The following is a 27,179-nucleotide window of genomic DNA, read 5'->3' on the forward strand; positions in this document are numbered from 1 at the left end:
ATGTTGTTTACGGTCTTTCACGAGCCTCTCAAGTGTACTAGATTCAGCATAAATGCCATACTAGCAGCCAATGTTTTTGTTTTTTCCTTGTCAGATGATAATTGGTAGCTATGTTGTTTTTTTGCAAGGTGTAATTGCACAGAATAGCCATCGGGGTATTCATTTTCAAGATGTCCCAGACAAGTTTTGTCCCACACAAAAATTGTCCCAGACAAGTTTTAAAATTTCTTATTGCCGTTTCTAGTAGACACTGGGAAAGAACGCTAACATTTTCTTTGAAGACAAACTAAACTATCAGCCATTCGCAGTCAGAAGCTGAACAGCAGATACAAGTAAACAATTTCCTTGTAGTGGTGCGCAATGACTCCATGCGGGATTATAAAACTATTTCGACTGTGCACGTCAATGTGATTGTTCGACAATATACAAATTACTAAGCGTTTCGGTGTTCTTTCAAACGTGTTCATCATGATGCTTCTGGGTTATTGAGGTTGCCAGAAAAATACCGGAAAAGCCGCAACGAAAAGCAGCGGACAAATTTTCAAGAAACTTGAGGTATCTACCGACCCTGTTAAAAATTATAACAAGCTCAATTATTTTGTCGTGTGAGAGGATGTTGAGATGCCAAGATGTAAAATACTGTACGAGCCGCATCGACAAACCACTTTCCTTTGCAAGGTAATGTAACACTAGCAAATACTGGTATTTGTTTGGCTAATCTAACAATACACAAGCACTAAAATTGCTCAAGCAAATGCATAGCCAGTAACCATCAGCCGCAATGTACACATCGGAGTATTTCACAACTATACATCACACTAGTTCAGGCCAGCAACCAGGGAGGCGAAGAGCACTGAGAGTTAAATCCTTTAAGCTAATATAATAATAATAATAAGAAAGTCTCCATTTCTTGAAACTTACCCACCTAGGGAAAAATCGCTATTTTTACATTATTTCAATGTATGACAATGTTGAAATATTGTAAAAATTGCAACTTTAGCTAGCTGGGTAGTTAATAAAAACTTGGGTATTTCAAATAAAAAAATTTCAACTGTAAGAAGTACACATCAAACTAAATACCAGATACATCTTCCTGGTTATGAGCCTGGGAATGCAAGTATGTTACAACGATATGGCTACAGCACAGATCATTTCAATTTGCAATACAAAACTGATTTTGGTGAATTTTAAGTGAGCATTCAATTATCATGACACCCCTACTAAAACCAGCTATCGAATCCACTATCTTCAGGTCTTTGGTCGCTTCATTGCTACAAGTGACGCCAAGATAGTGAAATCGGAAAGCCAAGCCGCATTGCAGATGGGAAACAAAATGGTGTAGCACGGATGAGAAAAATCGTCAAAAATACCTTTTCCCAGCTAAAGAATTAGGATTGGTTACATCACAATGTTAATTCTGCTGCCACGTACCTTTGATAACAGAGGTTCTTTTGACGAATTGTTGACGTCATGAATCTTTTCAAACAAGCACAAAGACATACATTTTTGCAAACAGTTAACAAGAGTATACAATTCAGTGACATTTAAATTGCAATAATTAATATGCAAACACAAAAAGTAAACAGAAAAACGTCAGAAATGAATTGTTGGCTTTCATAAGCGTCATACATGCACATGTGTGACAAAGATTAAGATATACAAAACTCTTTTAAGCAAGCATTGTTTTATCGTTTTGGCCGCATAGCCTTAATGACAGCCCACAACTGCTCAGAAAATGTTTTTGAAGTGTTGGCATGTTAATGTTCCTTGAAAGAAAAATGGAAAGCTGTTTAATTCAGTACAGTAGCTTTATAGTGGCATGTGCACATTGAAGCTTTTTGGACATATGCAGGTTTAGGAAAATTCTGAAGCCATGCGAAGTCCACGCAATCACAGAAGAAAAGAGCGTAGATGATGAAAAGAGCGATGATTAGATGCCGTTGGATTGTAGGTCGGTTGTTAAAAATACCATGGGTGCCACAGGCACGAGCATAATTATGTTAGTGAAGACCTCAAGGTTGAAAAATCTCTCAAACTTATGGCGTTCACTGTAGACTCTTGTACTTTGGATATATGGTAAGGCAAAGGTTAGAAAAAGATGCAATGTTAGGTATACAACAACAAAGTAGAAAAAGTCAAAGACCAGGTATAGGAAAGCGGCCAGTGGAAAAGATCGCATGAAATCACCTAGCTTTGATGGAGTGGGGTTCGATTGATAGAATGAACATTAAATGGTTTGTCATTTCTACTAAGCATGTGCAAACCTCACATCTAAGCCGATGATGAAGCTGTGTTCTAGTCGCCGTTTTTTTCATTATCTGAAGATTTCGTAACGTCACAGTACCAATATTACTTGTGACAAGTGAAAAATGACCTTGAGTTTTGAGAAGCTGAGTTCTCGTCATACAACGAATATGCTTGACATAAATAAGTCAATGATTGGTGAAACCCATGTCGATAGCACAACGCTTCTTTGAATGTACAATGGTGACCTTCTTTGTACAACGGAGATGTCTTTCCTTAGACAACATCAGATATAGATTTTTTCAAGACTGCAGTGCAAGGCTGATATTTAACACATATTACTGGACCTCGCCATTTAAGACAGCTAGAAACTTCTGCTCCTGTTGGTGAAAGAAAGATAGCGCAATAATAGACATGACTTGCGGTGTGTTTCTAAGCATCACACTCACAGGAAGAATACGCCATTCCACCCAGAAAAATGGCAAAAAATAGTAAAAACTTGTTAAAGTCGTTTAAAAACTTTGCAGAATTAAACGCAGTTCAAGATAGCCATACCTGGCAAAAGTAGTACACATGCCACTTGTTAGTCTCGAATCCAGAATTTGATAATCACAGAAGCTGGCAAGTTTAACAGTTACAGCGGCCAGCATTAATTCCCAGTCGAAAGTAGAATATTTGTGTATAGAATTAAAACACCAGCCTGGTGCAGGCCGATCAATACTTCTCAAATTATTCATGACCTTGCTGCCCTGGCACGAGTAGCTGGATTGATTTGGCCGACCCAAACACTTGAGCTCCCGTGAGCAATAGTTATAAATCTGCCATTGAATATCTCAATTTCATTGATTTCTGATTCAGAATCATAACTTTAAAAATCAATTAAGAATCGGCGAATTCCAAACGGAATTATGTCATTTTCTCAAATTCGGGCAGTTATTAAGATTTTAACGCAATTTTCGTTTGCTTTAAAAGAAACCACAACGTTGTCCTTTTTGTTTATGTTTATGTGGGACACAATAATGTGTGGACTAACTTGTCGCCAAGATAATATTTCTAAAAGAACAGAAAAGAAGGGATGGAAGTGAACATGAGTTTCAGAACGATGTTCTTTCAAATTCGCTCAAATTGCAAACCAGCACCTCAGTCGACGTAATTAATGTTTGCTCACTTTACTAATAATAGATGGCGTTGAGCAGGCGCCAAGAAAGCTTTTCTATTATTGACATTCTTCAAATGCTGTGACTATTACGTTTCCTTACAATAGTGAATTGTCAGGCAAGCCAACATACATTTGCAATAAAATTGGCGTTATAAATGAACTGGTGTCTATAGAAAAGTTTTCTGCTTATTTCTTAAGTAATTATGAGGAAAATTGAGTGGTTATTGGGACATAAAAAATGATAATAAATATAAATCAAAATTTTATGAAAAATTACGACACATTTCAATAATCGCCTGATCAGGATTGATTTATGATGAACGTTGTTGTAAATATTTGTTCACATTTCCTGAATGGCCGGCAAAAGTTGAATTTTTGTATAGCTTCAACGTCTGGCAACGTTGAAACGCTTCAAAAAGGAAACGTTTGAGAACCGGAGACTGCCCCAGAAAGCAAGTCAGTCGTTTTTTGCATTTGATTTGCTGGTTGGGGCTGTGGATCCATGGCTTTTATAAGTTTTCGGTTTTCACTCCATTGCAACGCTAGAGTTTTTAGTCAATGTGGAAATAAAAGTTTTTAAATTTGCAACAATCTAGTGAGATTTGCATCGGACTTACATCAAACAAACGAAGAAAAAGAAATTGTTTGATTAGTTCACCGAAGTCAATCAGAGCGTCAGCAACGACGCGCTATTGGCGAAAGCCTTGAACTTTAATTTTCATCGACTACTGGGTAAAGGAAGAAGTCATTCTGAAGAAGGTTATGGACTCCATCACGGAATTAATTTTTAAAACGAAAAAGTACATTAAATCTTGCAAAGGACAAAGATCTCATAGCAAGGGGTTGGCGCTTTTATTTCAAGCGCTGTTGTATTTTTTCCAAAAGCAATCTCAAGATAAATCTTGGTTAAAAGGTTAAGTTAAACCGCCATGCGATTAGCAAGACAGGCTCAAACTGCTTTGAACCGGTTGCAAGCGGATAAGAAAGCGGATAAGAAAGCTGACAAAACAACAACAGTGTACCAACGCATCTCGTTTGAGTGCATTGGATACATAAAAGTTGCATTTCATAAACAATTTGAATAACTATTGACTGGCCAAAATAGTTCGAAGTTCGAAAAAAAAAGTTCGTTCAGACTGCAAATAAAAAAAAAACATATAAGATTTCCCTTCTCTGGAGACGGTTGCGAAGAGATTATTTGTCGAAATTACATTGCTTGAGTTTGAATAACTGAGCAACGAACTTCACAAAGCTGTTAAGCGTAGTTCCAAGCCAGTCTAGGCGAGGCCTTAATTAAAGCAAAATTTGGAAAATATATAACAATAATTACCCTTGATGGCTTGCGCTGGGCAGCTCCAACCTATGCAAGAAAAAAAACATTGATTTTCAGTCATTTAGAAGTGAATATCATTATGGGTAGAAGATTTTAAATTTACACAGCAAGTTAAGTTGAAGTTTAAATTATTATTCAATATCTAGAGTTGTTTCAAGAAAACTGAAAACGCAGAAAATCATCTACAAAATGAATGATCCAGATTACATTTTTAAACGGCCAAATAACTTTGCAGTTCTAGTGTTTTCTGAAAACGAAAAACTGTTGGCCTGTGTGGTTTACGAAACAAGGGATGAAAATGAACGATATGTGAGACGTTAAATCGACGTCAAATAAACAAAGGTGGCAGGAAAAACTTACATTATTTTTCTCTGGCTGTGAAGAGACATTATTTTCCGTTGCGACGGAGCTGGGAAGATTGTTTCGTTCGGTCCCGTTCTGGTCTGTGCTTGCATCACTGTCACTGTCGTTACCTTTGTTGTCCACGATCAAGTAAGTTTTCCCCGTCTTTTCTGGGGAAATCAAAAATAACAACAATCGAGTTGGTTGAAGTCTAAAATGACAACAGCATAACGCAGGGGTTACCAACCGGGGTGATTTTGAACTGTAGGAAATTTGTCCTCTATCAATCGTACAAATCGCCTAAAGCAGAAGGTCAATGACCAAATTTTCATTTGAAAAAGCTGGTGGGAGTATTTATCTCTAGCAAGCCGGCAAGATGGAAAGTTGGAAACACGATTGAAAGCATTGAGAACCTGAGGATCAGCGGGTTGGTGGCACAACAAAGAAGAGCAGCAACAAAATTAATGCAATCAAAATGCAAGATTAATTTTCGAGCTGTCAAAGGTATCTGCGCAAACGCCTGCAGACGTTGAATCAATGTAAAAATGACGAATTTTGCTGTTTGGGATAACCCACAAATGAGTTACATGAGCTTTCACTGAAAAGCAAGATCTTCGATTTCAAACAATTTTGATGCAATGCTCATGACTTTCAATTTCCATGAGTTGTATTGCAATAACATTACTAAAGCAGATAAAATGATTCTTCTTTCATATTGTTTTAATGTTTGGCGACGTTGAAACGATGTAAAACGAAAACTTTTGCTAGCTCGGTTGAGCGGATGCCTCACCAGCTGGGCTGTGATGAGAACTGAGACGAAAACGAAGTCAAATCATCAAACCGCTGTTTGATTGGCAGCGCTAGATAGATGAAAGATGAGATTGAAAATTGTCGTGAAGGATTATAAACCAAAACTTCTATAAAGAATTATAAACCATGAAATGATCAATATTAACATCACAAATATTACAATATATTACTGTATTAAAGAACTTGGATTAGTTATGAAATAGCTGCTTGTGATGAAACGTCTCCTATCCTATTATTGAGCGACCATGCTTATTTGTTTATTCATGGTCATTCCATTCTTTCAACACATAAATATTCAATGTCATGTGATGAACTATTCGAACACACAGTGATAAACCGTCTACATAAACTATACATATAGTGCTTGAACTACTATACTTTTTTGAGAATTATTAAAATAAAGTTCAACCAGCCGCATGTTTAAAAAGAATATATATTTCGCTACATAATAATGAGCATCTTCAGTTCTTATTCAAATAGAACTACTATAGTGAGGAGGAAGCTTGTAAATAATATATGGTGCACTTCTCATACCACACGTGATGCACTGATGCTGTGCCATTTTCCCCACTCAACAGACAAAAGCTGTCGCTTTTTTACATCGTTTCAACGTTACTGACAGTAGTCAGACGTTGCAAAGATTTTAATCTGCGAGCTCGGACACGTACAAATCAAAGCACTTCCAATTAAACCTGTATTGCAATGAAAAGACATTACACAAAGAAGCCACGACTTTAGGATGGTGGGTGGTGACTGTGAACAGGGTTTGACATTGGTCCCACGATTAGGTTATTTAATTTTCTTTAGAGACTTACTCAGACTACAAAATTCGTCATTTTTAAATTGATTTAACGTCTTCAGGCGTTGAATCAATGTAAAAATGACGAATTTTGCTGCCTGGGTATGCCATTGATTACGAGCGAAGAGCCAGTTGAAAAGGTTCTACAGTTTCAGATGATCTTAAATGCAGTTTGACAAGGCCTGTGTAATGTGTATAACTATATATCGGTCGTTATGATACATCCAAAGGTGGGCAGTACCGAGTACAATTGTACCGCGGTACTGTACCGAGGTACTTTTTGTGTACCGGTACCGCGGTACTTTTTGAAATTTGTACCGGTTGCCTAAATACCCAGTACTTTTTTGGTCAAAATACCCGGTACTTTTATCGGTCCTTTTTTTCAACAATGTTAATTCCGTAACGATTTAATCCATGAACGAAAGTGGCGCGAAGAGAAATCGCGGAGAAATCATCTCTTCGCGTCATTTTCGTTCATGTGTAGGCTATCTCTCTTTTTCATTGTTCTTATCGTTTTCAGCTAGCACGGAGTGTGAGCTGGTGAGTGGTTAGGTATCTCTGATGTTGAATGGCCTTTGCTTCCAATAGCTTTCTATACGGCATGTTGGGTTGGTCCTTAACTATAAGTCTATAAACTAACAAGTATTAATATGCCTACCTTAAATTTATGCATTTATACTGAGCAAAATCAAGAGACTTGTGACTTTATTTTCCGATCTGTTCCATTCAGCTTTGCGTTCCTACCAAAGAGCTGGTTGAGTAGTCTTTGTGTAGAATATGAACATCGTCATGGCGCGTTGCTGTTACTTGTTAATATAATTGGGATGGAGATGAATCGCATTTGTGGTTTTAAGTGTAAGATTATTTCGATTACAATCACAAAAAAAATCATCATTCTAAGTCTTGTAACTTGTATTTAAAAAAGTACCGTACCGGTACCGCGGTATATTTTGAAAATAGTACCGGAACCGCGGTACTATTTTTGACTAAATACCGAGTACCGGTACCGCGGTACTTTTAAATTGTACCGTGCCCATCTCTTGTACATACCCTGGAAAGCTGCGTCTCTCTCCTCTAACTTGCTGTCTTCCACATCATACTTGCCACCAAGGCAATCCAATGTTGCCTTCGAGATGTGAATTCTTCCTGGAATCCCGTGCTGTTCCATTCCATTAGCCAAGGAAACGTCATTTGACCAGACATCAAACTAAACAAAAGGTTATAATTCAAGAGAGGCGCGATGAGCACGCAACAACAAATCTATATAACAACTACTGCCATGATTTCAAGGCTAAAAGCTGCAGTGCTTTTGGTCTGACTCTCTTTAAAAGTTTGTCGTCTGAGTTCAATCTGACGTAAGAATTCATTCATGACCACAAGCTTCTGAAGAGAGCTCCATTCCACTACAACCAAGTTTTGAAACATATGATTGCTAGAAATTGGATTACTTTTGTATGATGAACTTTCTTTAGGAATTTGTCGTTAGAATTCGTTGTGAAAGCAAGCTCCTGAAGAAAGTTCACCATATTCGCGTTGTGTGACGAAATTAACTCTTCAAATACTGCACTTCAAGAAGTGATTTCCACAATGAAAAGTATATTAATCTTCCAACTACTTTCCCTAAACCAAGGGTGCACGCACCACTAAGGGGGTGCGAGACCTGTTCCTATAGGCGGTGCGGGGATGCTGAATTATTAAGGTTGTTATAATACGACGTAACAAGCAAACTTGTTGGGAGCAAGTCTTTTAGGCGCAGACAGTTAGGCGCCGGTCAAATAAGCGCGCACACTGTGTCGTCTGGATATTTAGGTGCGGAGCACTGTGGCGCCCGTTCATTTAGGTGCTATTTCTAATAAAGTCTGCAGATTGTATCAGCGTGGCAGGTAGGATAATTCTTTTCACACAAAATGTTACATTGAACAGAAAAATATACTGTATTTGAATGCGTGTGTTCGGCATGTATTTGTTGTTAGTCCAGGTTTGCGTCGGCGAAAGCTTTATCAATAAATTATTCAAGTTTCCGAACATGACTGAGTTCACTTTTAGTGAGTCAAATAATAACTACACTAAGCATCAGTCAAAAATATACCGTAGCCTATATTCAAGCGGGTGGTAGGCTTGAGTGAAAAGTAACTTAGTTTTTCGTCAAAACCCCGACTAGGTGTAATAACGAGCAAAGTGGCACCATTATGCTTGCAACTTGTAGCTATAGGGTTCATATGCCCTATAGAAATGTATTCATGTAGTAGAGCGTTGTCTCATACGAACTCGCCACACGACCAATCCATCCCGAGTAGAAGTAATTGCGAAAGATAACAGATTAAGTATAAGGTTCCATCTGGCTGCAACCTGTGTTCAGGATGAATGGCAAATGTCCTGTGGAGATGCGCTAATATCAAAAGTAGTAGAGCGTTGTCTCGCACCTCATCTCCACACGCGCATTAACAAAACAACATATTTTTCTGTTCAATATAACATTTTTTGTGAAAAGCATTGCCCTACCTGCCAAGCTGATACAATCTGCAGACTTTACTAGGAATGGCACCTAAATGAACGGGCGCCACAGTGCTCCGCACCTAAATATCCAGACGCCACAGTGTGCGCGCATATTTTACCGGCGCCTAACTGTCTGCGCCTAAAAGACGTGGACCCAACTTGTTTTACCAGGTTTCAACAAAAATGTTCAACTGCAGGCAACTATTACTTTTCATCCAATCCTAGGAGGGGGTGCGAGAACTGATTGGTAATTTCAAGGTGGTGCCGACAAGGCAAAAGGTTAAGAACCACTGTCAGCCCTAAACGAACATGATGAAGCTGGTAAGTACAGTCTTTATGCCAAGTACAGAATAAATTATTGAATTAATTTAAAAAATATATAATACAAAATATGAAACTTTTAACTCAACCGACAAATCTATACTTAATTGAACCATTGCGATAAGAAAAGATTTTCTCTATCAAAATGCAACGAAAAAAGCTTTGCGCGAAAACAACGCAAGCGCTCCCATTCCCAACCTAGTTGCAAACCGTTGTGTTTATGGTCTACTACTACAAGCATTGCACAATGCAACTCTCGTCTTGTTCAAGTATGCTCAACGTCTGCAACTACTCAAAGCGGCCTATAGCTACTAAACACAAATATTCGACCATCGTTTGTTACATAAGCTGCCCAGCTAGGAAAAAGTTTTCTTTCTACATCGATTTAAAGTTTGGCAAAGTCGCAAAGATGAAAAATGCAATTTTTGCTGGACTGAATGAACGGGTCAATCTGGTGCATGACTGAAGTAAGGGCATCTCATGAGTATTTATGTAGTGCATGACGTGACGCTCTCGTTAGCAGCAAGCACAAGTTGGCTACCGGCTACATCAACAAGCATTGCGTGTTGCCCACTACAGCAATGAGCCTCAATGCTAAGCATAAGGCGGAGGTCGAATAAGCGCAGTAAATAATGTCCTAATAAGCTCGGTATCGGAAGGCTAAAGACCGAAACAGCGCTGACTACTTTCAGTTTTATTATCCACGATCGGCTACCACTATGCCGGAGTCACCAAAAATGCGCAGCTGTATTGACAGGACACTTAATTGCGTGCTTGAAGGGACCAAGAATATTGGCTTTTCTGCGTTTTTGTCAAATTACATCTACATATCCAGCCATCAGATATCAGCCTAGATACGACAAAAAAACGACCCTTGAAAGGAGAGGTCTGCACAACCAATATGGCCGCGGTTAATGTTCTTACGAGAAGACCACTTCAAGTCAAAACGACTTGTAGGTAGGGGTGTTCAATTTCGATTTTCGATTTGATTCGATTATGGTGATATTCGAAATTCGTTTTTCGTATCGGACATATTCGAAATTATAGCAGCCCTTTCGGCTGAACGCGGTTGAAAGTAACGCGAGTGGCGCGAAATCTGTCTTGTCGCATTTTGCAAGCGAAAAAAGACTTCGACGCATGCGCATCGTCAATCACGTGACTACCACACGCTCTCGCGGGTCCAACGGGCAGTCCTGCACCAGGGATGCCAGGTTGGCATTTTTAATGCCAAATTCCACAAATTTCTCTCAAGAACGAAGATAGCTAGGTTGTGCAATAGCAGAAAGTGTAGGCTGAGCTTTGTCGCAGTTTTATCCTTTTTTTAACGAATCCATAGGCGCCTAAGCCGTGGGGGCAGGGCCGTAGCCAGACCGCAGAGCAAGGGGGGGCAACTTTTTTTAGAGGGGAGGGGGCAAAAAAATTTAAACGGGCAAAATCATTATAATTGTAGCTGTTGCTCGAGAATGTTGAGATTTTGCCAAGGGGGGGGACAAAATTTTTTTGAGGGGGGTGAGGCCCCCCTGGCTACGGGCCTGCGTGGGTGCCAGGCCCCCACGCATATTTCTGTGTGGGGGCAACTTTTTATGCTGTATTGAATATTGATACATAAAACAATAGATGAACTAGCAATCGGCAGCAGGAAAACACTTTTTGAATGCAAACCGCAACAGCTTTGCGATAAATAATCACTATGAACGAGTTGCGATGCTACAATCCAACACCAGACAACAAAATCTGTCATTTTTACATTGATTTAATGTCTGCAGACGTTGAATCAATGTAAAAATGACTGATTTTGCTGCCTGGGACATAGCAAACATCTACCATTTTGTGTCGATTCAATGTCATCAGATGTTGAATGCATCCAAAAACAACATAATTTGCTACGTAAACGGAGCGTGCGTTTAGCTTTATGCGCTTGCAAACGTACTCGATGTCGCTTTTGAGTCGAAACCTCTGCACTCTGCAGTGAAATGTCGCGGCAGTGAGTCGCTCGCTGTGAAGATGAACTTGAAGTGTTTGGGATCCCAGCGACCTCGGCTACAGCGGAGCGATCGTTTTCAAAAGCTGGCCTGACCGTCACGAAGCTGAGATCCCGACTGACGGGTGACCATGTCGATCAGCTTGTGTTCATAAACACCAACATGGGCCTGGAGCTGTAGACGTTATTTTGTGTTCTTTTTTCGCAAATTTTCATGGGTTTTTTCGCGTTTTCCAGCGAATTTTCATGTCGTTTCAATAAAATCACATTTTGCAGTTAGGTGAATAGTTGTGATATTCGAAATCGAAATTCGGAAATCGAAAACAAATTGAACTACGAATATTCAAATAATCGAAATTGAACACCCCTACTTGTAGGACCTTATTTCCAGAGTAAAACATGAACCACTTGTTAACGTCTATCGAGTCTTTTAAATTTAATAGACTGAAAGTTTGTACCCTTAACACAATCTTCTTAACTTCTGCAGCAACGTCACAACAATATGTAGCTGCAGACAGGCCTATGCATGAAAACACATTATTATTTACATAAGGCTCAACTTTTCAAGTACTACGACACTGCGTTGGCGCAAAAAATACCGCTTAATTGATTGATGCGACGTGTTGTCCAGAAATAATTAGGTTTAGGATGAAGTGAGTAGTTCGTTTCTTGCAGCCACTGAGATAGCTGGATTTTACTTCAACACACGGGAGTGAAAGTGACTCGCTTTTATCCGCAGCCGATACTCTGTTCAGTGTTCACCTAATAACGCGTCATCTCACACTTCAACTAGGTACCGTTCTGCACCGGATTCGACAATGCATGAATACTTTTTACTTATGCTTTGAAGCCTATGGGAACTTCTACAACTGAACAATCCATGTTTTCCTTGACTGATCTTGTAAGCCCAATTCTTGTGATATTCAATGGTCTCTGATGCTGAGTCAATGTTGTAATGTAAAATGCATCAATTTAACTCCTTTTTTTTCGATTCAAGACAACGAAAGATTTACAAAGTAGCACGGAAATGAACTGCGACTCGTTTTTTACCTGTACAGAGGCTTGTTTTAAAAAATAATGTGTGGCAGCCTTGTTACACAGTACACACCTTAAAATATTGTCACTCAACTAAAGAACACGTTATCGACACATTTACTATGCCAGAGGTTCAATCAGAAGGGGGAGGGGGACTAGTCAAACCCTAAAAATACGAAACTGATTTGTAATTACAAATTCAAGAGTACATTGTGGTACACAGCTATTTTTTATTTGTGGGCGTTTTATTTGGGAGCACAGTTGCTAAGTCAAAGACAAACATTCTCTAAAAGCACTTTTCCTTAATCTTACAGATTTTTTTTTGGCTATGATTTGATGCTACATTACACTAAAACAACGTACGAGTACATTATATGAAACATCATACAGCAGGCAAAGTGAGATTTGGTTGTGAAAGAAGTAAAGGAAGGTGGTAACTATCCCTGACAGCAAAATCTGTCATTTTTAGATTAATTTTCGTCTGCAAACGTAAAATCAACGTAAAAATAGCGAATTTTTCTGTCTGGATAAAGCCTACTTCAAGTTTTTCATCATTTTCTAGAGACACAAACAGATCAAAGTTGATGCTATACAACACAACGCACAAGCAGGGTTACCAGGTTGGCTTTTTTCAAGCCAAATTTCTCAAATCTGGCTCTTTTTTGAGGCCTTTGGCTGGAAGATTTACGGTTTGGCTTTTTTTTGTAATTTGGCTTTATTTTGGCTTTTTTTTTAAGTTTGGTTTTTTAACCAGTAATAGCCTACATTTTTTTTATTTTTTAGGTAGGCCACTGAACATTGAACAAAGTGAACATATATCATAAATCTGCAATTTTTCCCGTTGTTAATTCCGTAAAATCCTGACTAAATGTGAACATATGTACCCTAGGATGACTACTGACCAGCCTTGTTTGACTCTCGATTGTCTGGAAAGTAAAAAGCTAATGGTGGCAACCATGTTAGATTAAACGGCAGAATGTCCATCAAGGAGACGAAGCGTCAAAGTAGATGCGTTTTTTGGCAATAAAGGTCTAGAACAATTTTGCACCTCTAATTCAAAATAGCTTCTTTAGCTGTTGGGTGTAGATGAAGCAATACTTTCGAAGGATCCTGCTGAGTCGGAGGCGGCGACGTACCACACGCGCCACGTAACGAGTTGAATAAAATGGTTGGATTTAGAACTTATATGCGCGCTTCTGGGTCATTCCATGTCAAATCACCCAAAAAAAATGAAATTTTAAGCACCACCTTCTCCGATTTTGATGAAATTTGGCACGTTTGTTGCATATAGGCAGAAACCCCCAAATATAAAATTCTATCGTGATCGGACCATTCGTTCTGTAGATATTGACCTTTGAACTTTTGACCTTTTTGACGAGGCGCCAAATTATAAAACTCAATATCTCATTAACCACTTGACCAATACCCATGTGTGAGGTATCATATTAAAGGGAATTGACTCAGGAATTCATTTTTGACAATAAAATCTGAATTTAATTTTGTTTAGAAGTAATGACCTTTTCACCTATATTTTGACCTTGAATTTCACCTTGTGGAACAAGTTCGATTTTTATTTTGAAATACCCAAATTGTAGTCAAGGTAATGGACTATTACTTCTGTAAAAATCAGAACACTATTATTTTTCGTTTTTGAGATATGTGGATGTAAAAATTCTGTATTTTACGAAAAAAAAAATTTTTTGGTAAAAATTTTTGCAAAGTCAAATATCGTATCTGAATGATTGCTAACTTGAAGTCTAGACTTCAGGACTGAATCACAAAACATTTCACTGAACATTTCACTGAATCACAAACATTTCACAATAAATACATCAGAAAAGAGCATTGATCTTTGATGTTTTATCATTATTCTCCTGTCATGATAAAGCAACAGCGGCAGTATATAATTATATTGGATGAATCTGCATTCATTTAGAAGTTTTCCAATTGCTTGATATGCATTTAAATTTACAATGATATGACACAACCGTGTAATATCATACCGGTACATCTTAAGTACCGTACAGAATTAATAGGCTGAATTACAGTGCTTGAAGAATAGTTGAGAATTTTTCAAATTTGAACAGTTTTGTGATATTTATCACCTTCCATACTAATTTACAGACTTGTACTAATCATTAATTTAGTATGTTTGAATGTTAGTCTAAGTTAAAAATGTGTTTTCAAACGTTTTTGTTGTTTTTTGACTTTACTATTTACCTGCAATATTTGGTACAAATACAATGCTCAAATTAAGAAAAACTTCATGAGCTATAATTGCCGAACCTACATACCTCGGCATAACCCTGGACAGGTCACTCACGTACCGCCGGCACTTGAAGTCACTGTGCAAAAAACTATCTACACGTGTCGCACTTTTGAGACGATTGATTTGTTGTGAAACTGAATGATTTCACCATGAGTTTTGGATAGAGCTCGACCGATATATTGGTCAGCCGATATATATCGGCCGATATCAGGTATAGCCGATATATTGTATCGGCTATTTTTCGCCGATGAACATCGGCCAGCAAACTCAAAACCAGCCATACATGCCTTTAGAAGAAACACAAGTTGCTCCTACGTGCTTGCATAGCACGAACAATTGTTGCGAGAATGTGATTTCTCGCCCATTCTAGTGCGCGCATCTAGAAAATGTTAATACTGTATCCCTTAGCTTCCATTCAAGCAGGAAAACGTTCGATTTTGACGTTGCTTCAACGATTGTTGACATTGCATCAGCGTAACAAAGGTAAACTCTTCGCTAAGAATCGATGGGAGTACCGGTGCACTTCTACACTAACCACGCGCAACTTATTTCAAGTCTTACGTCACAATGTTTGGCTTTGATCTCCGAGTGATATTGATAAGGCAAGATTTGTTACAAAATTAGATCATACGAGTAGGCTATCACAGCAAGATGCAGCAAAATTTGTCAAATTTTGGTATTACAGTAAGAAAGAAAAGGCCCAGGGAAAATTAACTTTTGCTCATATGACATGCAAAAATAAACCCAAAGAAAAAATCCTAGTGAAACTTTGCACAGAAGAACATAGTAGCGTTATTGTAGAAGTTTTCCGACCCGTGCCCAGACCATTGTGACGCAAGAAGCCACACGACCTCGTTCGGTGGAAGTTAATCAGTTATGCAGCGTATTGCAGCTACACGGCGCTTTGACTCTCCAAGCGCACCTTGTTGGTTTCATGAAAGCCTTCGTTGAAATTTTAAAAAGCCTTACAAACCGTAGCCATACCTCTTAAATGGCGAAGAATTCCGACCGGACACGTTTGTCCGCCGTCAGCAAAAACGAATTTCGAGGCCTGGGTTGTTTCTTTTTTGTTCGGTGTTTTTTTGTGATTAGTGTTAAGAATGATTTTTCCATTACAGCAACTAATGCATAAACTTTCTTGGACTGGTTTGTTGCTTAATAACTTTGTTGGTGACAAACTTTTCGTTGCTGATATATATCGGCCGATATATATCGGTATCGGCCTAAAAATTTGATAAATATCGGTATCGGCCTGAAAAAGTGATATCGATCAAGCTCTAGTTTTGGACTTTGATGTATCTTACACATGCACGCAGAGTGTGTCACTGAAGTTCCAGCTAATACGCACCATTTTGGTTGAAGAGCCGCAAATGTAGAAAACCCTACTTTGCTCAAACCAAACTGCATTTGAGTCTCATTGAAAGCTGCATGAAGCTCCTTCAAATTACATAGAACCAAACGTTTCTGGTTTCCGTTTTGACAGTCCTGCTCTTTTTAACCATGTAGTTTGTTGCTGCAAATAGTTGCATTGTGCGCTCAATGGTGAACGGAAAGAGAGTCAGTATTTGAACACGTTCAGCATAGGAATTACTTTGTTTGAATCTATTTATCAGCTCACCGAACATAGAATTGTATAGTTGAATATCGTGGTTTTCATTATCAGTCTCTGATTCTGATGATTCCAGTTGAGTTTCATAGAGCTTTTCTAGACCACGCCTTAGTTTGACTGTCCCTCTTTTTAGCTTCTGTTTTACTTTTGATTTTTTGCTTGATGGTGCCAAGCCCCCAGTTTTGACGGGTCAGCGCATCAGCTGTAAAATGCTTGCACTGATTGTGAAATTGACGCAGATGCATGCGCGACGGCATTACCTCATACACGAAGAGAAATAAAGAGAAAAACAATTTACCACTGCTATGCAAATTGAAATTGTTTTAGAATTTTTGTCGTTTATTTTTTGGTCAATTAACCAACATGACCATAGCTTTTTTAGGTCACTGCAAAATCATTTTGGTTCAACTTCATGCCTGTTTCTTTTTATTGGTCAGGACCTGAAATAAGTTTGGTCACTTTTTAAATGCAGTCTAGTTACTTTGAGTCAAACTAAATTATACTGCAGTTCATGATGCTAATTGTAAAATAAAGAATATGAAGTTCCAAAAGCCTAGATTTTGAGTGACAACCAAAAAAAAGTTACTTTTTATAAAATACAGAATTTTTACATCCACATATCTCAAAAACGAAAAATAATAGTGTTCTGATTTTTACAGAGGTTATAGTCCATTACCTTGACTACAATTTGGGTATTTCAAAATAAAAATCGAACTTGTTCCACAAGGTGAAATTCAAGGTCAAAATATAGGTGAAAAGGTCATTACTTCTAAACAAAATTAAATTCAGATTTTATTGTCAAAAATAAATTCCTGAGTAAATTCCCTTTAAAATGATACCTCACACATGGGTATTGGTCAAGCGGTTAATGAGAAATTGAGTTTTAAACTTTGGCGCCTCGTCGAAAAGGTCAAAAGTTCAAAGGTCAATATCTCCAGAACCATAGGTCCGATCACGATAACATTTTAAATTTGGGGGTTTCTGCCCATATGCAACAAACGTGCTAAATTTCATCAAAATCGGAGAAGGTGGTGTTTAACCCATTGGGTGATTTGACATGGAATGACCCTTCTCATCTTTTGCTTTGAAAGAGAAAAAGAAAAAAAGTGACTGGACAATGACGTCATGACCGGTCAAATAGTGTTTCAGATTCAAAGACCGGCGCCGGTCAAATAGCCACTGCCTTATTTTTTCTGACAATCTCACCATTTGAAACCATTTGAAAGGGTGTCCTAAGTAAAATTCAAAAACTCAATTTTAAGAGCCACCCTAATGTACAGTTGTACACGCAAAGTGAAATCATGCAAGACTCTACTGATGACTTTGAATCGTTTTTGTAACTTTTTTTAAAATATGATTCATGATTTAAATGATTAGTAGCACAGTAGCACAGTAGTGCACAGTAGCACAGTAGCACATGATTCACTTATATGTTGGGTGCACCTTGCAAGGGGAAGAGTGTAATTGCCCCTCTCCTAAATTGTATTGCTAATTTGCATTCATCAAATGCTGGCATTTGCACAACAATCTAACCTCTTAGTGTAATTTATTAAGTTAAGAATCGATTTCGCTATAGTAATAGCATCTTCAGCTTATTCAAATAGTAGCAGTTTTTTGCTTTTTAGGTCCTCAACCAATATTTCACACTCTTTTTAAGAGTGCAATACTTCTTAGTTCAAGAATATTTTGAAGAGCCTTTTCTTAGCCAAACATATTTTTGTTCTGGCTATGCTCTCTGCATCCTACGAGGTAAAACGTGTTTTGTGCTGTTAATTCGTCCATTTAATAACACCAAGTATGTGATGATAACTTGTTTTTAGTACTTGATAGTCGTGCTTTGTTGGCTTTTTTTTGGCTTTTCTCAAAAGATATTTGACTTTTTTATTTTCATTTTGGCTGGACTTTCAGTCAAGTTTGGCTTTTTTTTGCAATTTTGATCTGGCAACCCTGCGCACAAGGAGTGCACTCACATGCGGATTTGCCAAACCACGCAACATAAATATTAATTCAGCAAAGTGTGCCAACGACGACACGTGTGTTTCATGATTTCAAATTAAAGGGAAAATGTGTGCGTGAGCGTGACACAACAAGAAAATCGATTTGTGAAAGGCGGTCGTGTGCAGCGGTTGCAATGGTGCATAGGTTGAAACATTTTAACGCCTAACCAGGTCAATCTGCAGAAATCAGTTTGCTGCCAACTGTTGATAGATTTAATGCATGCCCGCACAAGTTTGCCACATAGATAGGGCTCGGATGAAGTTTACCTTTGTTTCTCCACAAGCGTATGAAGTACGTGACACAACAAAGCTTAATATTATTTTAATTCCAAAACATAAAGCACAAAGCTTACAACTACCGTGCTCTTTTGTATTTTTTGTTGTGTTTGCCCTTAAGTACATAACTCTGCAACGCAACTCAACTTTATTAGTTTATAAAAATAACCAATGATGTGGCAGTGACACGTTTACTTAATTAACCTGAGGCACAAAGGAACAGATTGATGACCATGCTACCCTACCCACCAAAAAGATGGACTCTAGTAAGCACAACAGCGCATAGACCTTCTCCGTAAGTTTGCCAAGTAGCAGTACTGTACCTAGAAAGTTATGTGCTGTTTGCAGTATCAAACTTTGATATGAAATCCTAATGAGTTAGAACTAGATGCCTTATATCGTTACTGTGACCAACCACCATGATGCAAATTTGCAATAAATGCTTTGTAAACACAGGACATCAACATAATTCATATCCATCAACTGTGTCTTATTCACACAAAAAGCACAAAGACACACCCATACATAAATGATAAATTCTATTCGCAAAATCACAAAAACCTGAATTGAATTATTTAAATCAATTGAACACCAACCGCCAGCCGTTAATGGTGTTGGCAATGATAAATAAAGAACAAAATGTGCTACATTAAATCATCTGGCAACAAAGAATAATTCCTTTCTACAATTATTGTAGAAAGGAAAAGCCATCGACAGTAGAACCGGCAAATAATTAATAATCGTGTGACCAGATGTCTCCTTTTACATTATTTCGGTTTTAAAATATAACGTTTTATCGTTGCACGAGAAATCAGTGAGGCGGATGATATCAAAAATACACTTTCCTATTTATAATTCATAGTCTTTTACTGCTACTCGTAGGAGAAAGCGAAAATCTAAGTAGAAAAATATAAATAATATATATCCTTTCGGGCGAGAGGGTAAACACTGAACAATAAATCAATAACCTTGCCTAAGGAAAAGATCAATTTATTAAAATTATGAACACAGCGAGTTCTACAATAATTTATTGCAATTAATGTTAAAACACAAACAGCAGAAATAACCTTGAATCTTTTAGTTCCGACTATTCCACACAAAACGTAACCAGTGTGGATCCCGACTCTCATGTTAACGTTGATGTTGTTCTCCTTGCAAAACTTCTTAATTTCTGCGACCATTCCTAAAAGTTTAAAAGTTACTCGGTTTTGGGATTTGATTTCACATCAAATTGTGGTTTTCTGAGATGCGGTTTACTGCAAGAACTTCATTAACTTTTACACTAAAAGTAAGTTAAACAACCTATAGATCGCCGATTTTCACAAAACCCAAAAAACATTAGTAGAAGAACATGGTGGTGTGGGATAGCGCACCGAATAAGGCGCTCGCTTTCAAGTCATGCGACCCAGGTTCAACTCCCGGGTGGAATAAATTAGGTGAGCACAGTTGCTGAAAAAGTTGCCGAAAAAAAAGGGGTCACGATAATAATACTCTTGTTTGCGCCGAAGGCTTAAAAGTGAGAAATATATGCTCACCCCCGATGCTGGGATGCAAGTACTGGGAGTCACCTTTACAGGTTAACAGTTGCCCAATGTTTGGCAACATGGAGTAGCTCGCACGTTTACGTGAATTGGAAACGTTTTCTTTGACATGTGTTTACTTTTGGCACAACCTAGTCTTCAACAAATGTTCTTCAAAAAAATGAAGGTTTCACCATAAAAATCCCTCTCCCCATGAGCAAAGACCCTTTGGATAAAGTAGAAAACATTGAATCGACTCCGAATCGGTGTTGGCCGTAGTAAATATGCAAAAATATGCAATGGTAAAGTGGGGCTACAACACGGGTGCCAAGCCTCAAACAGCGGACCATCTTCTTGTGCACCTTAAGCTTACCACCCAGTGTAGAAAATAGGACTTTTCAATATACACTTTCGTCGCACAAAAAAAGTGTCAATCTGCAGTGCGTTTCTAGCATTAGTTGCTACGTTCATCTGATGAAATTGAAAGTAAAATTAACAACAAACAAGATGGTTTATTGCTTCACTGACGTTTCGCGCACCATGAAAATGCGCATCCTCAGAGCGAATAACATACAAAATAAAATTTCACCAGGTTATATACTGCAGTGCGATTGAAGGCAAGAAAAAATAAAATAAAACACGCAATATTTTAAAAAATTGGCCAATAATGTGTGAGCGGTTACTTTTTAACGAGGAAAGTAACCGCTCACACATTATTGGCCAATTTTTTAAAATATTGCGTGTTTTATTTTATTTTTTCTTGCCTTCAATCGCACTGCAGTATATAACCTGGTGAAATTTTATTTTGTATGTTATTCGCTCTGAGGATGCGCATTGTCATGGTGCGCGAAACGTCAGTGAAGCAATAAATCATCTTGTTTGTTGTTAATTTTACTTTCAATTTCATCAGATGAACGTAGCAACTAGTGCTAGAAACGATAATTGTCCTGATGAACACCCAAACTTTTCAGTATTCAATCTGCAGTGCATCAACCAAATTTAGAAGACTGGAGAGAAGGACTCTTCAATTACAAGAAGGTCTGCATTGCAACGTGTTGTGCCCACGCCTCATGGGGCGAACAGTCACAGCACTTATTGCATCTGAAATAGTAATCACAGATGCGCCCAAACTGCACATCAACAATTCGAACATGCCTACCTAGACCCATTTCAACGCAGCACACAGCATGGTCAGGTCTACTTTCCGGGCATCCAGCTACGCAGTAGTAGCAATCGCCTGCAATGAATATACATTCATAACTATTTGGAATAATTTCAACAAGCAATCAAAAAAAGTCAAGACAAGGCCAACAGTTGTAACAAAATATCTATTTTGTCACAATGTTGGCAATTGTGAAGCTTTCGGACGACTAAATTCTCTTAAAACTTTATCATTTTACAGATTATTGTGGCATTAGGCTTATTTCTGGTGGTTAAACATTTAAATAAAGTGGACAGAAAGACAAGGAATTCAATCCTCACGGAATGCAACACCAACTTAAAAACAAAACAATCTAATTAAGTTTCATCCTCGGAACCCAAAAGTGAGTTTCCTGATATTTTAAGAACAATTCGAAATACAAACTCCAAAGCAGGAGCAATCAAATTAACAAAGTTATCTAACTGATTGAAAAGTTAAATAAATTGAATCACTGTTATCAAAGTAACCATTACAATCTGTTTCACACTTTGCGGAATCGTCAGAAGGTGTTTATTCGATTAAACTCTAATTTGTATGTTGTACACAAGCATGCTGCGTAGGTAAAAATATCCAACCACTGATTTATGTCGATCACTTTGGTTCAACTGTTTGTGTTGGTGTAACGTACCTAGTGTGCTAATTTTTTCACATCCCGTAACTTCACAAAGCTTGTCGAAGCGACCAAATAGATTATTGAGCAGACTAACCAACTTGGCGGCAGTTTTGTTGGCGCTCATTTGCGTGAATCCAACAATGTCCGCGTATAAGATCGACACATTCTCCATCCTTGATGAAAATAGGAATTTAGACTGTTTAAAACATTGGAGGCTTTTCATCAATTCTATGTGACAATTTTTCTACAACGTTTACTGTGCCACTAATCCGGCTTGCAAAACCCATCCTTTTTACATTGATTCAACGTCTGTACACGTTGAATCAATGTAAAAAGGACGGGTTTTACGAGCTGGGTTAAAAGTTCAGTTTATTTTAACGTAAGAGAAATAAATTTTTCAACTAACTTTTCCATTATAAATGGTCTAAATATTCCGTTTCCATCCGCGTTTTCTTTGGCATTTCTTTCCATCAGCTTATCTGCAATACTTTTTGGCATCACCGACTTTATCACCAGGTCTCCGAATTTCTCATCCTTGCTCTTAGCTTGTTGGGATCGGACAACTTGGCACACCTTAAAATTAAAAACAACAATTTATTTTTACGGTGCAGACGGAAACCACACTGGGGGAAGAATACAGTCTCAAAAGTTTACTATGGCACAGAAATAATATTGGGAATGTTGTTCTCATTTTTGACAGCAGATAGCATACCCTGTTTCCCCGCTGATTCTCGGTCTATAGCAATAAAGCTTTGCCATGTTGGGCGGATGGCCTGATCCTTTGCCTCTCCCACAACAGAATGGCCCGTTTCGGTGAGTCCGATTCGGTGAGTCCGATCCCTATTCGGTGATTTTTTCAATTTTTTTTTTAAATTATCGGGTACCGTAGCCTAATTATTATCATTGCCGTTTTAGGGTTAGGGATTAGAATTAGGGGTTAGAGGTTAGGAACTCACCGAATAGTAGCAGACCCCTCACGCACATTAGACTTCAATTTGCCAAAAGCTTTGGATGCTTTTGAAATTATGTTGTTTTCCAGGTCAAGTTGATACAATTGCACTAAACAAAGCTACCCTGGCCAGACGTTCTACCTACTACATGCCCAGAAAATTTTAACGATCTATCTCAAAAGAGGCAGATCACTGCCTGAGCGAAAGGGTGAAAGCTCACTTTCTGTTTAAGATACACAATCAAATAGTGTGCGCCCCATAGCTCAATCCATAAACATACAGGTTTATAAACCACCAGCACAAAGACCAAGCGGTGATGGTTGAACTCTAGCAAGTGCAGATGAGCAGTACATACTGTCTACACCTTTCAAACTTGCAGCCTGAGGTTAAGTATTTTTCGACTTGTGATTCTTGTGTCTGTTTTTAAGTTGCCTAAGTTAGTGCAGAAGTATCGTTTGCACTTTTAGCATAACAATATTTTATTTCTAACAACCACTTTTTCTTCAGGTGCAATTGATGTTTTTTGTGAAGATGACAGCGCTGCGCCAAAAACATTGCTTCACTGTTGGAATCTTTATTTTTGGACTGGAAAAGTCGCTTTTGAAGTTTGAGCCTGGCAGTTTTCACATACTTAGTGGGTTTGAATCATTGACGCATGCCTTGTCACCGAAATTGACTGAGTCAAGTATCCGTTTGTTAAAGTTTTGTTGCCCGTGAATTATTCCATCCACTAGAGCGCAGAAATGCGTTATTCAAAAAGGCATCTCAAGGGTCAAAGGCTGGATCAGCATTACTTGATCTAATTTGTTCGATTATCTCTTTGCATTTATTGGTTTTCTTGTGTGTTCTGAATAAAACATCGTTAAATCCGATTGTGTTATGCAGTTTTACAACGTGGTGACAGAGTTTATGTAGAGAGTTCACTTTGCTCTATCTTTTAGAGCAGTGGTTCCCAAACTGGGGGCAGTACTTACCACCGGGGGGTAATTTGCCTGTTTTTGGGGGTAACGGGACCCGATTTAGAAACAGTAAAGCAAGTGAAGGTTGTGAACTTTATAAAATTAAAAGCGAAGGAATTGAACAGCTGTCTTTTCAAGGAACTGTGCAAGAAGATTGGAGAAAGATACGAAGCATTACTGTACCACACAGAAGTACGATGGCTGTTTCGTGGCAAGGTGATAACCCGCCTGGTCGAACTTCGTGAGGCTGTCCATGTTTTTCTGATAGAAAAGAAGTCCGACTTGGCTGAATACTTCTCTAACCAACAGTGGATTTCCTAGCTGTGCTATCTGGCTGATATCTTTGGTAAATTGAAAGGCAATCTTTTAATTCAAGGCAAGAATGTAACTGTGATCGACACCAAAGTAGCCGTATAGCAGCATTTATCGCAACGGTTAAATTGTGGAACAAGCGAGTTGGAAGAGGCACACTGGCGCAGTTTCAGACGCTTGACATGTATCTCGGAGGCAATGGACTTGAGTTGACAGCGGCGTTGAAGAAGGACATACCTGACCACTTAGGCCAGCTAGCCAAGAAGATGGACAACTACTTTCTGAATTTGGACACGGCTACAGTCGGCTAGTCTCCAATGGTGCACTGAGCCCTTCGCATGTGATGACAGCCAGGTGGATGATGACGACTTTCCGACTAAAGAAGAATTTATCACTCGCCGAATAAACGAAGCGTTGAAACTTGATTTCAAGGGGAAAGGCTTAGAAGTCAGAACCCTTCTGGTATAGCAGACTCCAGGACGCACCAACATTAGCGACACAGGCATTAAATATCCTGACATCTTTTTCAACAACGTATCTCTGTGAACAAGGATTTTCAACTGTCTTAGAAATGAAGACAAAGAAGCGCAATCGCCTGCATGTCGAAAGCGACAAGAATTGCCCTCAGTAGCACAAAGTCCAGGATCACAAAGCTGGCGGCTGAAGTCCAGGCCTAACCTTCGCATTGGGGTCTGCTACTATTCGGTGAGTCCGATTCGGTGAGTTCCTAACCTCTAACCCTAACCCCAAACCCCTAACCCTAAAACGGCAATGATAATTAGGTTACGGTACCCAATAATTAAAAAAAAAATTGAAAAAATCCCCCGTTAAGGAATCGGACTCACCGAAACGGGCCATTCCGTTCGCATTGAATGTTTACCACACATTGTTATTTTGTATTTAGTATTGTAGCCTATAGCATTTTGATCGTCATAGTTAGCCTTTTGAAATACATAGCAATAAACACTTTTGTTTTTGAAAATTGATCGTGGGGGTAATTGGCTCACTTCAAGGTGGAGATTTGGGTAACAGTCAAAAAAAGGTTGGGAACCACTGTTTTAGAGTTTGTCAGGTAAGAAAAGAATAACAAACAACAAATGAAGCGTTGGTGGTAGCCACATTGGCAAAGTGTGATACTGCACAAAAGACATTGCTTTAAAAGCCAAACAAATCTCTCAAATGTCTGACTTACGACTAAAACTGAAAGCTTGAAAAAGACTTAAACGCATTTCAATGGATATGTCTAAACTACTCAATCAAGAGGCTTCCCTATTGCAGCACAAAATCAGGGGTTACAAGTCGTGGCATTTCCATAAAGGACGTGGCATTTATTTTCTTATTGTGAAAAGAGTAATTCATTGGCCTTTGATTTTCAAAGAGATTTAGTTTCAAAACTTATTCGACTTGAAAACTGAGCGACCTTTCAAAAATGTTGAGCATTTGCCAGACCGTAACGAGTATATTTTGAGACGAGGCTTTTAATGGCATCAGCCATGCGATTGCGATTGGGTCAGCAACAAACAGCATGTCCGCTGCTCAAACGATTGTTTTGTCATAAGCATTAGTTTCGTGAGCATAAATTAAAAACTGCTTTTCAGCAGCTAAGCGGCCGGCAGCTCAGTCAGCTAAACAGTTCCTTTTTGCATTGATTTAACGTCAGCAGATGTTGAATCATCTGCTGGGAACCACCCTGTGTGAGTTGCTAGCACTAGCCTAATGCCATCATTAAATTAACAGTTAAGGACGTGACAATAACACGCCAGATGAATGTTCGCTGGATTGTATAACCTGCTATTATGCAATAACAAAAAGAGTGAAATTCGGTGTACTGTATTTTGAGAACTGAACGGTATTTTTTGCACTCTATTTAGAGTAGCAAAGTATTGGCATGCTGATTTTCAGTAAGTCGCATGCAATGAGCAAGCTGTAAGGACAAAATGTACACACAAAACGACATCAGGTTTACATTATATATACAAACAACAGATAAGTCGAACTAAGACAAATTACTAATCCCAAAATACAGATAGTCTGACCAAATTACAAATAAGAGAAAGTTAATACCAGTTAAACACATTCAGCAGTGATATGTCAGTTTTGTACACTTACTGCTTTTGCTATTTGAATCGAATTACCTTGGGCTAATTTGTAGACTACCGTACTCAATAAAATGAGCTAAAAATTGCTAACACCGGGCAAGTACACGAAAACCTAAGTTATGATTTAAACTTAAACTTTTCTAGCATGAGGGTTGAGGGTAAGCCATCATTAGAAGTATTTTATCATAAATAAACAGAAGAGTGCAGAAAAGAGATAGTTGCCGATAATTAATTCAACAAACACTTTGCAGATGTGAAAACTGCCATACTGCAAAACAAGAAAAGGTTTACTGGCAAAGTAAATGGTAATTTTAAGGTGCTATAGAACATTTGAAGCATCACTGCCATTAACGTACAAAAAAGCAGGACAAACAATTTTAGAAACATTTTAGTCAATAAACATAAACAGCAAAAGAAATTTAATAATTAAATAGATCAAAGTTTTTAACTGAAAACTAATTCGCAATGCAAACAATTTCTTTAGGGAATACAAATTAAAGCTAACATGGCATTGGAAACGAAGTACACCAGCACTTATGACACCCACTAGCAAACTCTCTGACATAAACAAACAGTCGACGGGAGGGTGTGCAACTGTGCATTGCAAGGTTCTATTTGTGGTAACGTAAGACTTGGAATTTGTTTTCGTACGATATTCCTTGGGTCTCTTGCCTCTTAGCACCGCAATGATCAGTTACGGTTTGAGCAAGCAGGCTCGATGATCGCGATATATCATAAGCAAAGTTTTTGTTGAGGTTAATATAGGGAAACTGATCTCATAAAAACAACTAGAATCACAAATACAAAAGGCAAAGTTGATATTTTGGCTCAGCATATACTTGGCAGCACTATTC

At 38.3% G+C, this 27,179-nt stretch overlaps 2 protein-coding genes across 3 annotated transcripts in view; one reads left to right on the top strand and one right to left on the bottom strand.

Annotated features, from left to right (window-relative positions):
- Window positions 1-27,179, bottom strand: part of LOC145779393 (adenylate cyclase type 9-like) — a 55,505-nt gene that overhangs the window by 19,418 nt on the left and 8,908 nt on the right. The window contains exons 6-13 of one of the 2 annotated variants that reach the window (XM_082590973.1): window positions 22,412-22,578; window positions 22,021-22,178; window positions 21,351-21,428; window positions 19,739-19,854; window positions 7,738-7,894; window positions 5,097-5,248; window positions 4,734-4,763; window positions 1,432-1,476 (exon numbers count right to left, since the gene is read on the bottom strand). In XM_082590973.1, the coding sequence (XP_082447099.1) occupies window positions 1,432-1,476; window positions 4,734-4,763; window positions 5,097-5,248; window positions 7,738-7,894; window positions 19,739-19,854; window positions 21,351-21,428; window positions 22,021-22,178; window positions 22,412-22,578 (903 nt within the window). The remainder of the gene's footprint in view (window positions 1-1,431; window positions 1,477-4,733; window positions 4,764-5,096; window positions 5,249-7,737; window positions 7,895-19,738; window positions 19,855-21,350; window positions 21,429-22,020; window positions 22,179-22,411; window positions 22,579-27,179) is intronic. The other variant, XM_082590974.1, reaches the window with a different exon arrangement.
- LOC145779394 (uncharacterized) overlaps window positions 1-27,179 on the top strand; it is a 242,422-nt gene that overhangs the window by 4,843 nt on the left and 210,400 nt on the right. The gene's annotated exons all lie outside the window — the stretch shown is intronic.

The sequence above is a fragment of the Aplidium turbinatum genome, chromosome 11 (assembly GCF_918807975.1).
Source record: "Aplidium turbinatum chromosome 11, kaAplTurb1.1, whole genome shotgun sequence".
Taxonomy (NCBI): domain Eukaryota; kingdom Metazoa; phylum Chordata; class Ascidiacea; order Aplousobranchia; family Polyclinidae; genus Aplidium; species Aplidium turbinatum.